Below are 14,873 nucleotides of genomic sequence, written 5' to 3'. Positions count from 1 at the left end.
TGGAAACTGAGAAACGTCTATGGCGTCCAAAAAGCGTCCCTTTAGGTCAAAAGCGGTTTTAGACCAGCTAGAGAACAGTGATAGTAAATTAGAAACACTTGCAGAATTGAGTGATAATGATTCGTGGAGAAATTCGGCATCAGACACTGAAAACGATTTTGTGACTAAGATCAGTGATGTGCGAACTTGGCGTTATATTTCAAATTTCAGTGCTTTTGGTTTTATTACATTATTGAATTAAATTATTTTTATTATATTTTTTTTATGATTATTAAATTATAATTTATGATTTTGTATTTCACATTTTAACATACCCGGTATGTTTACTAGACTCTTGTTCGGACAGATTTCAATGAGTTATTCCTAAGAATTACAGGCCTACAATAAAAAAAAGACATATTTCCATGCAAACAAATGTACCGCTTTGAGCACAGAAATACTGACATAATCAGACCGCTAGGGAGGCTACCTGGACTGGTCGTGTAATGTTGAAGACATTTTGTATCTACTCCAAGCCACTTCTTCATTGCAACGTTTCAGGATGATACCCCAGCATTCTGTTCTTGGACAATCAACATCTTCACAGTCCATGGTGATTGAATTAGAGTGCTTCTGCTACCTGTGTGGATATAAATGCTGGGTTATCTTGTTGACTCTCATTAGAACAGAAGTGGTTTGGAGAAGCTATGAAACATGTTCAGCGTGAATACCTTCTATTGGATATACCAAAACCTGAATAAATGAGTCTTCACACATACTGCATGGAGGTCAATACGTAGACTGCTGACCTCTCTGAAAAAGCAAAACTGCTTGGTAGCATGCTGATCTTCCAGCTTTAAATCTTTATGTAGTTTTCCCAGAGTAACTATTCAGATCTGTAGTTTGCCCTCAATGGCATGTAATAGTGACTATATTAAAGCCAGAAAACTAGTATTTTTAGAAGAGAATCCTATGTATCCAGTGCAGATTTAGCTTTATAAGAAAGTCTAACATAAACTAATAATACGTAAATAAGAAATGTCCTTAAGTACTTGTTAATAATCGAGCTACTAAGAATGTTGTGGGTTTTGTTTTTTTGTTTTTATTCCTTCAGATGACTTGTTAAAAGTACACAAGACTAAACCATCTTTAAAGTGGAGACAGCTCTTTGAAAACTACTTGAAAACAATGCCACCATACTATATTGGAGTAAGTGTTTAGTCTGTAAAATAGTTAAAGTCACAGTTTACAAGAAATATTTTTAACATGTTGCCTGTTTTTGTTTTGGTGCTGAATTTCCTCCTGGGCTTATTTTTCAGCCTCTAAAGAAAGCTCTAAGAATGATGGGTGCTTCAAACCTCCTTCCAGAAAACATGGAATATGGATTAAGCTACAGCATTGTCTCCTACCTCAAAAAACTTAGCCAACAGGTATAGCATGATGTTACTGAAACCCTGTTTTGCTTTTTTATCACTGCTGATCAGTTGCCGGATGCACAGTGACAGACGCCAGGATACTGGATGATTGCTATTCTGTGTGTTGACCTATTTAGCTGGATAAAAAGTACTGAAAATCTTAACCAATGCCTTGCTAACTAGCCTCTTGCTGGCATCCAGGCAATGTATAAATGCTGCAGTGAGCTGCACTGCTGGCAAAAATAGTTAATTATTACAGGTACTTGTATAGCGCCATCAATTTGCATAGCTCTTCGCATATATATTGTACAGTCACATCAGTCCCTGCCCTCAAGGAGCTTAAAATCTAAGGTCTCTTACATTCATACATACACATACTAGGGCCAATTTAGACAGGATCCAATTGACCTATCAGCTTAACTTTGGAGTGTGGAGGAAGCCGGAGTACCCAGAAGAAACCCATGCAGCTACAGGGAGAACATGCAAACTGCAGGTAATGCCGTGGTTGGAATTTGAACCAATGACTTTAGTGCTGCCAGGCTGAAGTGCTAACCATTTAGCCACTGTGCTGCCCCCAGTTGATGAAATCGGATACGCATTATGTGGTAGCTTAGATTTCAACACCTTAGCTCAATAACTGAGCTTGTGCATTGATTTATGGACACTTGCAGCAGTTAAGCTACATATTCCAGCATTATAGATTTTACTGGTTGCTAAGTACAATGTAGCCCCTTTAACCACTTGCCTAACAGGCACTTACACCCTCTTTCTGCTGAGGCCAATTTTCAGCTTTCTGCGCTGTCATACTTTTAATGACTATTGCGCGGCCATTCAACACTGCATCCATATGAAATGTTTAGAAATTTTTTTTACACAAATAGATCTTTCTTTTGGTGGTATGTACTCACCCTTGGGTATTTTATTTTTTGCATTTATATAAAAAAAAAATAATTAGTTTCTATTATAACATTTTGCGAACAGGTAACTGGTGTGTGGCACTGCTAGGCACCGATCATCAGTGCCCTGATGATCGGTGCCGATCTTTCCTCTGACAATTAGCGGTCATTGGCAGTACTTTTTTCACGCTGTGACAGTGTGAGGAAAGTACAGCCGATAACAGGCAACTGCATTTACTGGTGATCTGCTGTGTCATTGGACACGGTTGATCACGTAGTAAAAGGCTGCTGTGATTGGCCTTTTACCGCATCACATGATCAGCTGTGTCCGTAGGACACAGCCATCATAGAGATCAAAGGGTGTGTTCTGGGAGGACGTCATGTGATGCCCTCCCAGAACTGAAGCCATCATTCGGCTATCTGCGGTCAGCAAGTGGTTAATGGTTCGATTCCTAAGAAATTACTGTCTGACTGTGGAAAGCCTTTTCTACTCCCATTCCACAGTAATCATTGTGGGTTCCTTTATAGGTAGACTCTTACAAATCCAGTTCAAAGCAGCTTCAAAGCTACTGCTGATTTCCAGTGAATTTATTTGGCTTGGTGCAGCCTGGCCTTGAAAACAGTTTGCTTTCAGTGATTTTCTAAAGCCGCCTTTTACCTTCAAAGTGCAGCTCTTAGCAATAAGGAGTAGTTTCTGAGGCTTGAATGCATTGTTGAAGACTTCCAGGTAATCTAAATGGTGATGACCCCCAAAGTTGCTCCGCAGATAACTGGTGGTACCTGTTAATGGTCTCTGTGTTATCATCAAAGCAGTTGACTGGTTTGTCATTTTACTGTATGACTGCAAAAGACTCAATGAAGTCTGTATCATTCTGCAAGGTGCTGGCTGCTATAACTTTTGGAGAGTAGAGAATAAGCACTTGTGTATCTCCTCAATATAGACAACATTTTGGGGTTTTTCCACTGTCACATATAGTTTCCTTATTGGCAATAGGACCCTTTTAATATATTTTTTACATTGCATTAGAGGGGTAAGTGGTTCCATTCCCATATAAGGAAGTTGAGATGAATGCCATTGTATTGAAATGGAGCAATAGCATTTATCAACCACAGTGCCTATATGAAGCCCATTTCATCTAAAATTCCTCTTGTATTTGTAGCTTTCCATTAGAAATGTATATGTTATTCTGTTCTTATTTAGGTAGTGAGACAGTATTTTATTTATTTTTTTTTGTAGGCCAAAATGGAATCTGATCGAGTTATAAGCGCTATAGGGAAAAAATGTCCACAGGAAACTGGTATCAAAGTAAGAAATGGCAAAACACTATCTTCACTGGCTGTCAGGAAGGATTTTAATGAACTGCTGCAGGAAATTACTGGTGAAGTGCCACAGAGGCAGTCAGATGTAAATGTGAAAGAGTTTCCTGGTTTCCAGATAGCCCTGCTAAATAAGGTTTGTTTGAACTTGTAGAGAACTTTTGTGTGTACTTCCGTTCTCCCTTCCTATCCCGGGGTAGATCTCACTCGCTTTTACATTGTGCAGGATCTGAAGCCACAGACTTTTAGAAATGCCTATGATATATCTAGAAGCAGTCTCCTGGATCATCTGACAAGAATGAGAACAAATCTTCTCAAATCAACTCGCAAGTTCTTCAGTGTACAAGATGAAGGTAAGCAATTTGCTGTGTGCTGTAGGACATGGGCTAGTTATATAGAATGCCAGATTTTTTTAATGGTGCTAGTCACTAAACCCACTTTGCAATAATTGGTATTTGCAGATCCCATTAAAACTTACAAAGGGTGCGTTACTATGTCAAGTCTTAAAGGTCTGGTTAGGCAACCGTTTTTATACTGGAATTTTTTCTTTCATTATGGCAAAAAAAGTGATTTAACCACCTCAGCTCACACCTTTTTACTCTAAAGTTTTTTTTACATTTCTTTTCATTCTGCAATAACTTTGTCATTACTTACAGAGATAACAAGGCAATACATGTAATTTTGTTTTAGACTAGCAAGGCTTTCTCTAGGTGATATTTTCTTGTAAAAATTAAATTTTTTTGTGCAAAACATAAAAAAAAAAAATAAAACTTAATGTCACTGCTGATTAATTTTATTTGATAATTGATACTGTTTAAAATTATATTAAAAATATTCTGGTACAATTGCAGCAAAGGTTTTTACAAGGTTTTCAATTTTGCTCTTTTTTTAATGCAAAAAATAAAAGACAAACCATTAAAAGCAAAAAAGATGAATATTAATGTTGTTGTAAAGCCTTCTTGTTTTCCACCTAAAATAAAAAATGAAGTTATACTTACTAGTGGTGCACCGAAATAAAAATTCTGGTGCCGAAACTGATACAGAAAATTCAGAATGCATGTAGCCGAAAACTGGACCGAAACCGAAATGTCTGCATAAGTGGGGGTGGGGAGGCTCCAATGTTTTTTTTTTTCCTACTTTCATGTATTTTTTGGGGGTTTTTAAACTTATGATTTTATTGCTATCACATAGGGGACCAATAGTCCCCTATGTGATAGCATATGAGTGGCAGATCCTCTTTGTAGGGGGGAGTGGGTGGGGGCAGTGTGTGCAAGGAGAAGGGGCAGAAGAGGAGCAGTGTATACAGTGAGGGAGCAGTGTATATAGAGAGGCTCCCTCACTGGCGGTCACTATATGTCGGTGCCGATTTTTAAATGTAATTGGCGGCTTTTTTTTGTTCTTCACTATGGCTCACAGAATTAGCTGTCACTTTTCCTGGAGCTAAAGGAAACTTTGTTCCTTTTATCTCAGAAAAGAAACTAAAAGTAAACTTTGTTTCCTTTAGCGGGGAAAGTGACAGCTAATTCTGTGAGCTATAGTGAAGAAAAAAAAAGAAAACCGGTAATTACATTTAAAAACAGGCACTGACATATACTGACAGCCAGTCACTGTATACACTGCTCCTCTCTTGCCCTTCTCACCCGTCACCCCCCCCCCCCCCCACATCTGCAGTACACACAGTCTCCTGTATCGGCTAAGTTGTTCCTATCGGCAAAATGCCAATAGGGCTATTTTCGGCCTATATGTTTCGGTGGCCGAATTTTCTGTGCATCCCTAATACTTACATGCTCTGTGCAATGGTAATGTACAGAACGGCCCCTTACCTCCACTTGAGGTTCACCGCTGATGCTCTCCATGCCTCCTCTTCTGTGAGTGCCCCTATAGCAAGCCAACTGCTATCCCGCTGCTGCCTTTGTGTCTGGAGAGAGAAGAAAGAGGGGAGAGTGCCGCTGCAGACGGGCACAGCACTGGATCAAGAAAAGACTTGGGTAAGTGTTTGGGTAGGTGGAGTGGGCGTCTATTGGGATATTTTCTACCTTAACCTCTTGGCGCCGGCACCTCCCGGCCCTTTAAGAGTTTCAGAAGGCAGGGGTGGGTTTTTAGGGTCACGTGACCGCTGTGATTCGCTGCCACGGCAGTCACATGATCAGAAAAGGTCCCGATCGAAAGGGGAGATCGTGACTTTTCCGGGAGCCGCGGACATGTGCTGGAAACGAGCAGGGCGCGCGGTCTCAGCACATATGTAATTTCTTATTGCACGCAAATATGCGGCCGCTCAGCGTCACGGACCAGACGCCGAGAGGCCACATATTTGCGTGCGATCGGCGTCAAGGGGTTAATGCAGGGAGTGCATTAAAATAAAAACAAGTCTTGACTTTGGAACCACTTTAATTGAGGGGAGAAGAGAAATAGTAGATTAGGATTTATTAGGGTAAACTAAGGGTTAATAAGTGGTTACATACGAACACATAAGTGTGTTTTTTCTCAGGTTGAAATGCAGGGTACACTACAAAGAAATGCTCTTCTCATGTGCAGTCAACGTATTTATAATGTAAAAATTCACTGTTTGTCAGTGTTTATTAAAACTTTGTCCTAAGATGAGGCCAGTTTCACAAGGTCTACTTTTTGTGCCATTTTGACAAAAAATGTGTATGTGTAGATATAAACAGCTTTACTGTGGTGCTTTTATGAGTTGCGCTATCTGGCCACATAAGTTTGGTGACGTTCTGGTGTTTCAGTGAAGGGTAAGGTTACAGCATACAAACACATTTTAAACAATTATTGACTCTCAGCCTCATAGTGAAACTTTGGAGAATGCCCTTTTCTTTTGACGCATGACCATACCCCAGTGCAAAAAGCCAGCTCCATAAAGACATTGTTTTAGGAGTATGATGTGGAGGACATTGAGTGGCCTGTACAGTGCCCTGACCACCTTCTGGAATGAATTTGAAATCCAGTTGCCAACCAGGCCTTATTTTCCAACATATCCATACTTGACCTTACAAATGTTCTTTGGGCACAAATAGCCACAAAGGACAGAAGGTGCAACTCTGTATAAATGCCTGCAGTTGAGACCAGCAGTTGCTTTACATCTGTTGCAGTACTGCAGGGCCACTTGCAGCTCTAAGATAGATGGAGAGAGATAGATTGCTTAAAGGTAGCCATAAACTGATCGAAATTCCGAACATTCAGCAGGTCAAAGAGACACATTGGCAAATGTTTCTTGCTTAGTGGCTTCATCCACTGATCACTGTATTCTACAGCTGTAGGTGCGGCTGTGTCCCTGTGGGGGGATTCCTCCATCCACCATGTTTGTGTGGATGGAAGGATCTGTTTTTGTTTTTTTTTTTGTTTTGTTTTGTTTTTTTCCTTTTTCCTCTTGTTCAGCCCTCTGGCTGTATGAACAAAGAAACAGAAAATGGCCAGCTTTACTTTGCTACTTGTAAGCCTTCATTTCTTGGATTACAATTGTCCACATTCAGAGGCCTAAGTCTGCAAATAAACTTTTGACTCTCCTGTAGACAGACCAGTGTTTTCTGCCCCCCTCCATCTCTCATCTTTACTTTCTTGTTAACTCTGCAGATCACTTGCATAGTGTACCCATAGTGCAAATGGGAAATTATCAGGAATATCTAAGAAACATCCCTTCACCCTTAAGAGAGCTGGATGCTGACCAGCCAAGAAGACTACACACATTTGGAAATCCATTTAAACTGGACAAAAAGGTAATGGTCAAACGGTATACTTTTCTAGAATCACAACACTCCTGTTACAATAACCGAATATAATATCTGATGATAATCTCTGTAACTGTTTTTGAATTTTAATTCTGTGTGTGTTTATTCTTTCCAGGGTATGATGATTGATGAAGCAGATGAGTTTGTGTCTGGTCATCAAAGCAAGCACAAGCGCCCAGGAGAACCCAGCATGATGGGCATCCCAAAGAGGAGACGATGTATGTCACCTCTGCTAAGAAACCGTCCTGCTTCTCCTGTTGTAAACAATCACATAGGAGGAAAAGGTTCCCCATCTGTCACACAAGGTTCACCAGATTCACCAAAAACAGAAGATGGACATGAACGTATGTAATAATGCTTACGTTGATAAATTAATATTGTTAAACTGTAGTAACAAAGCAGATGTGGTCAAGTGGTCAGGGTCAAGTGATTTGATTGGAAAACCTTATCTGATTGGAAACATATCTATCTTAATACAGGTTTCTTTTTAATTGCCCTAGTAATGGAAAACATACCTCTCTCCTTTACATCTCTTTATGTTGTGTCAGACAGAGTAGTTGAAGTTCAAATGTATTACCTAGTATATTGGAAAGTCCCCTACATTGTCCAGTTAGTAATTCTTTAGTTGTGTCACCAGTGGAAAGCCATGCATACTCATATTTAATTGAGGGCAACTGTACCTTTTCTGCGACATCTCTGGGTGCATCCAAAATTCAGAATGCTGAGTTTTGCAGAAATACCTAACGCAGCTCTTTCCTCTGCACCACAACATTTCTATGTAAGGAAATAACATAAATTTTGTTTTTCAGTTATTCCACCCTAGAAAAATGCACAGACTGCTTCTGGCCCTGTTCTGCACTATAGTATTTTATTTTTACACATTTACTGAGCTTTGTATAGAATTTAATACGGATGTTTCTCCAGAGTAAAAAAAAGTGAACACACAAAATGCTACTTGTGATTGGGGCATGTGACTAGTGCAGTTTTTAATTTTGCTCACTTCCAAATATATTCTTATGTTTCCCACCAGACAAGCGGAAGAAACCTTAGGATCTCTTAAGTATTTCCTGCTTTACCAAACATCTGCTAAACTGTGTGATGCCATCCACAAAATATAAGCTAGCCCAATATCTCTTGCCTAAAATAGCCCATTTTGTTTTGTATTAGTATTGTATGATATTCTTTTCCAGATCCTGTTATTAACAATTTGACAGACGCTGTTGAAAACCATGTTGAGGACCAACTTACCCCAGATCTGTTCATGGATACTTCAGAGCGGTTTGAGACTTTGTCCCAGGTTTCCTTGAACTCTCTGGAAAGTGCAGAAGATTCCACTGAAGATAGCGATTCCGATAGTTTTACTAATAAAACTGAGCGGTTTATAGAAAATCCAAAACCGTCGGAAAACTTGGGCAACTGCTTTGGAAATGACACAACAGCACTTTCACTCAAGATGAGGAGGTTGCGTCCGTGCCGGAGTTATGAGGAAGTCAACACAGAGCTGAAAATCAGAATAATGAAAGAAATTAGGAAGCCAGGGAGGAGTAAGTATAAACACAGTTTTGGAGCATCACAACTATCACTTGTAATTTCCTCTTTTTTAATCGGGGTTGCATATTCATGTCTGAAATACTAGTGGTTTTTTTGTTGCGCTTTATTAGGAACAAATTATAAATGTGAATTTTATTTTCATGGTTTTATTTAGGACTGTTGATAAGCTCGCAGTTCAAAATACAGTAATTACTACTTACTTGCTCCATTTTTTGAGATGATATGCTAAGCATTAAAGTGGAACTATAAGCAAAACCTTTTTTTTTTTCATTTTGGGTGGAGCAAGGAAGAGTTTTAACCCGTCTTATTTTTTTTTTTCTGCAAACTGTGTCCTATTGTGGAAATTCCCCTTCACTTCCTGCCCCATAGCCAAACAGGAAGTGAGAGGAAATCTCTGCAAATCAAGGGAATTCCTTGGGGACACTCAGGTGTCCCCATTGGAAGATTTCCCCTCTATTACTTTTCTGTGGACAACCCAAAATTTGAGATTTGTCTTTTACTTTCACTTTCAGTGATAGCCGAATTAATCTATTTACCGGGTGCACAGACTGCAATTAAAACGGAAAGGTGTTCCAATACCTCGCCACTCTATCCAAAACTAAAAGAAAAGTTTTTTGCCTTTAGTTATACTTTAAAACTGTTCCCTTCTATGTCCTCTCTAGTATCAATACCCTTTCTTTTCTCTGCATTCACACAGGACATTTTTCTGTAATGGGTATCTCTAGATGGCAAAGAGCAATTCAACTAAAAGTGCTTGCAAAGACAAATACATACTAAAATGTAAAATTAAGTAACTTTGCTTTGAACAAGAGCTCACATCAAGTTTGCAAATTTTAAAATAAAAAACAAAAATAATTGCTTCCTGCTAAGAAAATAAAACTTGCATTTCTGCTACCAAACACTGCTGTGTTGAAGAGGGAAACTTGCTATACATTTTTATCATCCAGCACACGTCTCGGTGTGTCAGATGCCCAGTTCCCTACTGCGCTGTTTGTGTTTTTGTTTTGTTTTGTTTTTTTACTGCCAGCCTCTTCATGATTGCTGTGTCCTAAGGCCAATGAATGAAACCACAGAGCACAGCAAGGGACATTCTGTTTACGGTTAACTTTTGTTTTACATACAAAAATCTCTATCTAGAAGTATTTTAATATGCTGCACTATAGAACTATAAATCGGACTACAGGATGCCTGCGGCCTGTCTGGGAACTACCGGTGCACACCTGTGCACATTTTTAGTTCTGAGGTTGCATTGTACTGAATGCCCCCAGTATCACGCTAGCAATAGAGAGCTAATCAATGTTGTTACAAATTTATGTCAATGCGATGACAGGCAATGATGGTGATGTCTTTAAGTTTTGTTTCCAAAAATGCCTACCAGCTTCAGCTGTCGCCATATGTTATGCCTCATTCACACTCGTGAATAGAGCACTTTGCAATTACTAGCAAAAGATTTGGCGAGGATCCGTGCAAATAGGTCCGGGCAGAAAGCCCCATTAAAAGTAATGGGAGACTGTCGACGTCCCCAGTTATTCCCCCCCACTCGCTGTTTGTGTGTTATTGCCTACGCAGCGATTACCTGCATGAGTGTTTACATGTGAACAGCCAGGAATAGCTGGGGGCTCTGTCAGGCTCCTGTTGCTTTCAATGGGGAAAAATCAAATGCATTTTTTTGTCTATTTGTCATCTTATAAAGAATGAGTTGGTACTTTATTAAACACTTTAGTTCCTTTCTATAGCCGAAAGATGGCTACAGTGCGGTTCTCTTGTTCTGGGAGGGCGTCTATAGAGGTCCTGCCAGAACACAACTCCCACAGGCCCCCTGGGGTACGCTTTGGGCGTGCTCTGTGACAACTGTGTTCTTTGGACAGAGCTGATCACAGATCGTGGTAAATGGCCAGTCACAGCCGATATTAGCAAGGCTGTCAGTTTGTTTACACTGATAGGGCGCTGATCATCAGTGCCTTCTCATCAGTGCCCATCAGTGCAGCCTCATAAGCGCACAACAGTGAAGAAGTACTTATTCACAAAATTTTATAACCGAAACTAAAACATTTTTGCTTAAAAAATAAAGAACCCAGTGGTGATTAAATACCATCAAAAGGAAGCTCTATTTGTCTCAAAAAAAAAAAAGAAAAAAAAAAAAGATAAAATGTCATATGGGTACAGTGTTTCATGACCGAGCAATTGTCAATCAAAATGTGACAGCACTGAAAGCCAAAAATTGGCCTGGGCGGGAAGGGGATGAAAGTGCCCAGTATTGAAGTGGTGAAACCATATATCAGATTTAAAAAAAAAAGGTAGGTAGGCAAATTGTTTATAGCCTATTAGGTTAACCAACGACAATGTAAAAGTTGGCCAGGGCATTGAGGCTTCAGTGACCTGTGGACATGGGTTGAACCATGGTAACATTCAGAATAGGAGCGTCTAAAATGCAGACTAAAGAGGGGCAGCTTTCTTCGTTAAATAGTAAAATCCATACAAGTACTGCATTTAAAGTTGTGCACACAGGAAAAATACACAGAAAAAGAAATGACCTTGGTTTCGTTTTTGTAATTCTGCACAATGTTCTTTGATATATCCTCACACAATCTAAAATGTTTGAAACAAAATAATTGATTATTTGAAAAAGAGAGCCTTACTTTATTATGCTCCATGCAACCACAGTATTGCATTACGCACACAGGCTGGCAGAGTATAATCATGTTTTCTTTGTTTTTAGAGTATGAGCCTATTTTTGCTTTACTACAAGAAGTACAAGGTGATCTACAAACACGGCTTCTCTTCTTGCAAAATGTTATCAAAGAGGCAGCAAGGTAAGCTTTGCAGTTCATTTTTCAGAATTGAATGGAATATAGTAGTCTTGTTTATCACTAAGTATAAGTCAAATGATGTCATTATGCATAAAAGACAGAATTGTCCAGAGACCTGTGAGTATGTTTTACACTAGAAGTCCACACCTCGCAAGATTCCATCCAACTATAGAAGTATGTTCATATTGTAGCTATATACAGTTAGGTCCATATATATTTGGACACAGGCACAATTTTAGTTTTTTTCAGGTATTGACCAAAACATATTCAAGCTATAGTTATATAATGGATATAGGCTGGAAGTGCACACTCTCTCAGGTTTAATTTGAGGGTATGTACATCCAATTTGGAGGAAGGGTTTAGAAATTACAGCTCTTGAGAGTAGCCATCCCCCCTTTATCAAAGGACTAAAAGTAATTGGACAATTGAGTCAGAAGCTGTTTCATGGCCAGGTGTGGGCTACTCCTTCGTTATTTCTTCATCAATTAAGCAGGTAAAAGGTCTGGAGTTGATTCTTAGTGTGATATTTGCATTTGGAGTCTATTGCTGTGAACCTACATAATGCGTTCAAAGGAGCTGACCATGCAAGTGAGACAGCCATTGTAAGGCTTCAAAAATGAAACAAACCATCAGAGAGATAGCAGCAACATTAAGGGTGGTACATTCTGAGGAAAGAAGAACGCACTGGTGAGTTCAGCAACATAAAAAGGCATGGACGTCCACGGAAGATAACAGTGGTGGATGATCGCAGGATCCTCTTTGGTAAAGAAAAACCCATTTACAACATCCAGAAAGACACTCTCCAGCAGGTGGACGTATCATTGTCAAAGTCTACAATCAAGAGAAGACTTCACAAGAGCAAATACAGAGGGTTCACCACAAGGTGCAAACCCCATTCATAAGCCTGAAAAATAGAAAAGCCAGATTAGACTTTGCCAAAAAACATCTAAAAAAGCCAGATCAGTTCTGGAAAAGTTCTGGATTAATCTGTACCAGAATGACGGGAAGAAAAAAGTGTGGAGAAGGCTTGGAACAGCTCATAATCCAAAGCACACAACGTCATCTGTAAAACATGGTGGAGGCAGTGTGATGGCATGGGCATGCATGGCTTCCAGTGGCACTGGGTCATTGGTGTTTATTGATGATGTGACAGAAGCAGCCGGATGAATTCTGCAGTGTTTAGAAATATACGGTCAGCCCAGATTCAGCCAAATGCAACGAAGTTGATTGGAAGGTGCTTCACAGTACAGATGGACAATGATCCAAAACACACTGCAAAAGCAACCCAGCAGCTTTTGAAGGAAAAGAAGTGGAATATTCTGCAATGGGGTGAGTCAATCACCTGATCTCAACCCAATTGAGCATGCATTTCACTTGCTGAAGGTAAAAATAAAGGCTGAAAGACCCACAAACAAAGAACAACTGAAGACAGCTGCAGTTAGAGCCTGGCAAAGCATCAGAAAGAAAGAAAGCCAGTCTTTGGGAATGTCCATGGGTTCCAGACTTCAGGCAGTCATTGCCAGTAAAGGATTCTCAACAAAATATTAAAAATCAACATTTTATTTATGATTATATTCATTTGTCCAATTACATTTGAGCCCCTAAAAATGGAGGGACTGTGTTTAAAAATGGTTGCAGTTCCTAAAATTTGTGCTTGATATTTATGTTCAACCACTTGAATTAAAGTTGAAAGTCTGCACTTCCAATTCATTTGAATTGTTTTCTTTTAAGTTATTCTGGTGGCATACAGAGCCAAAAGTGTGAAAATTGTGCCTGTGTCCAAATATATATGGACCTAACTGTAGATGTTTAGTCATTTTTATCTTCGTTTTGCTGGGAAAATAGTATCTAAATCTACTCACAGATTGCTATATCTCCAGTGGCAAGATCTGTATCACATGCTAAAATCAAGTCTTATTCCTCTTGTTGTAGGAAAAGCAGTCTGGCTCTGTCTGCTATATTCCTGGTAATGTAAAATAAATAGAAACTGATAGGTTGAGTCTTCATGTAATGGCTGCAGGTGCTTGGGAACCAGCAGTTCAAATGCAAAGATCTCCAGTCTCCATGAAATCTATGAAGACAAAGGGTGATTCAACCCAGGAATATCAGCTTTATTAGGGTGGACTGGTCAATCATCTTCAAACCTAGTAGTTTATACCTGTGAATAGCGTATTTGGTTTGCTAGTCCTGTTGCTATACCTAAACCCGCACACATTCACAAATCACCAACACTTCCTGGCAGTGCCATAGCTTGCCATCCCCTGTTGTAATGATGGGCCCATATTGCATTCAAGTTTGAAGGCCCGATCAAACCATGTCCATACTTAAGAGGAGTATGGGTTTTTGTTTTTTTAAAAAATCATGCCTCCCTAGGTGGATGCAGCATTGGTCTAGTGCTCCATCTGTCCCCCACCGGCTATAAGTGTGAGAACTCGGCAATCACATGAGCGTTGAGCGATTAGTTCTCACAGCCGCTGTGAGCAGAGACCAGTGACTATCAGTCACAGCTGTCTGCTCTGCCCCCCCTGCGATCACTGGAGGGGGAGGGAGCGGGTGGGTCAGGCTCTCAGCGGACTCCTGAGAGGCTGAGCCTGGTGCTGCTCCAGACCCTGGGATGGATCCTGACTTTAAAGTCAGGATCTTTCCCCAGCCTGGACCAGCTAAGAAAAATGTGTCACAGGAGTTTAGAACAAACTGCATTTCTGTGGTCCTCAGAAGTACAGCCAAAAGAGCTTTGGCTGTATTTTCTCCTTTTTAATAACCCTGTGGATGTTCCAGAATGCTTGGTTAGCAGCTGCTACCAAACATCCAGATGATGGAAGAAGTAGTACCAATCACGTCATCGCTAAATGTCCCCTGAGATGACTAGGGATTTAAATCTATAACTCCATTCTGACTAAAACACAAAAGTTTCCATAAAATAAGTTGCAAAACATTAATGCACGTTGGTGAGATTTAATTCTCACGTAATTTTACATTATAATCAATGTAGCACGCAGAGCCAGACTGCTTTTTTATTAAACTGATTTTATATATACATAAATATGGCCTTATACAAATTAAGACCATATATTCTCTTTAATTACTATTATTATACAGGATCTATACAGCACCAACAGTGTGCGGTAGCACTCTACAGCGTGAGGGCAGACAGTACAATTACAATAC

The 14,873-nt window shown here is 39.8% G+C and overlaps 1 protein-coding gene across 2 annotated transcripts in view; it reads left to right on the top strand.

Annotated features, from left to right (window-relative positions):
• The window catches only part of INTS6 (integrator complex subunit 6), a 66,326-nt gene that overhangs the window by 50,324 nt on the left and 1,129 nt on the right, over positions 1–14,873 (top strand). For both annotated transcript variants that reach the window (XM_089680326.1, XM_089680327.1), the window contains 8 exons: positions 1,094–1,188; positions 1,299–1,409; positions 3,528–3,743; positions 3,834–3,960; positions 7,190–7,332; positions 7,460–7,688; positions 8,535–8,888; positions 11,615–11,708. In XM_089680326.1, the coding sequence (XP_089536452.1) occupies positions 1,094–1,188; positions 1,299–1,409; positions 3,528–3,743; positions 3,834–3,960; positions 7,190–7,332; positions 7,460–7,688; positions 8,535–8,888; positions 11,615–11,708 (1,369 nt within the window). The remainder of the gene's footprint in view (positions 1–1,093; positions 1,189–1,298; positions 1,410–3,527; positions 3,744–3,833; positions 3,961–7,189; positions 7,333–7,459; positions 7,689–8,534; positions 8,889–11,614; positions 11,709–14,873) is intronic.

This window comes from Staurois parvus, unplaced genomic scaffold (assembly GCF_062004578.1).
Source record: "Staurois parvus isolate SC_StPar_1 unplaced genomic scaffold, SC_StPar_1.0 ptg000242l, whole genome shotgun sequence".
Taxonomy (NCBI): domain Eukaryota; kingdom Metazoa; phylum Chordata; class Amphibia; order Anura; family Ranidae; genus Staurois; species Staurois parvus.
The sequence above is the reverse complement of the archived record's forward strand: the minus strand, read 5'-3'. Positions and strand labels throughout refer to the sequence as shown.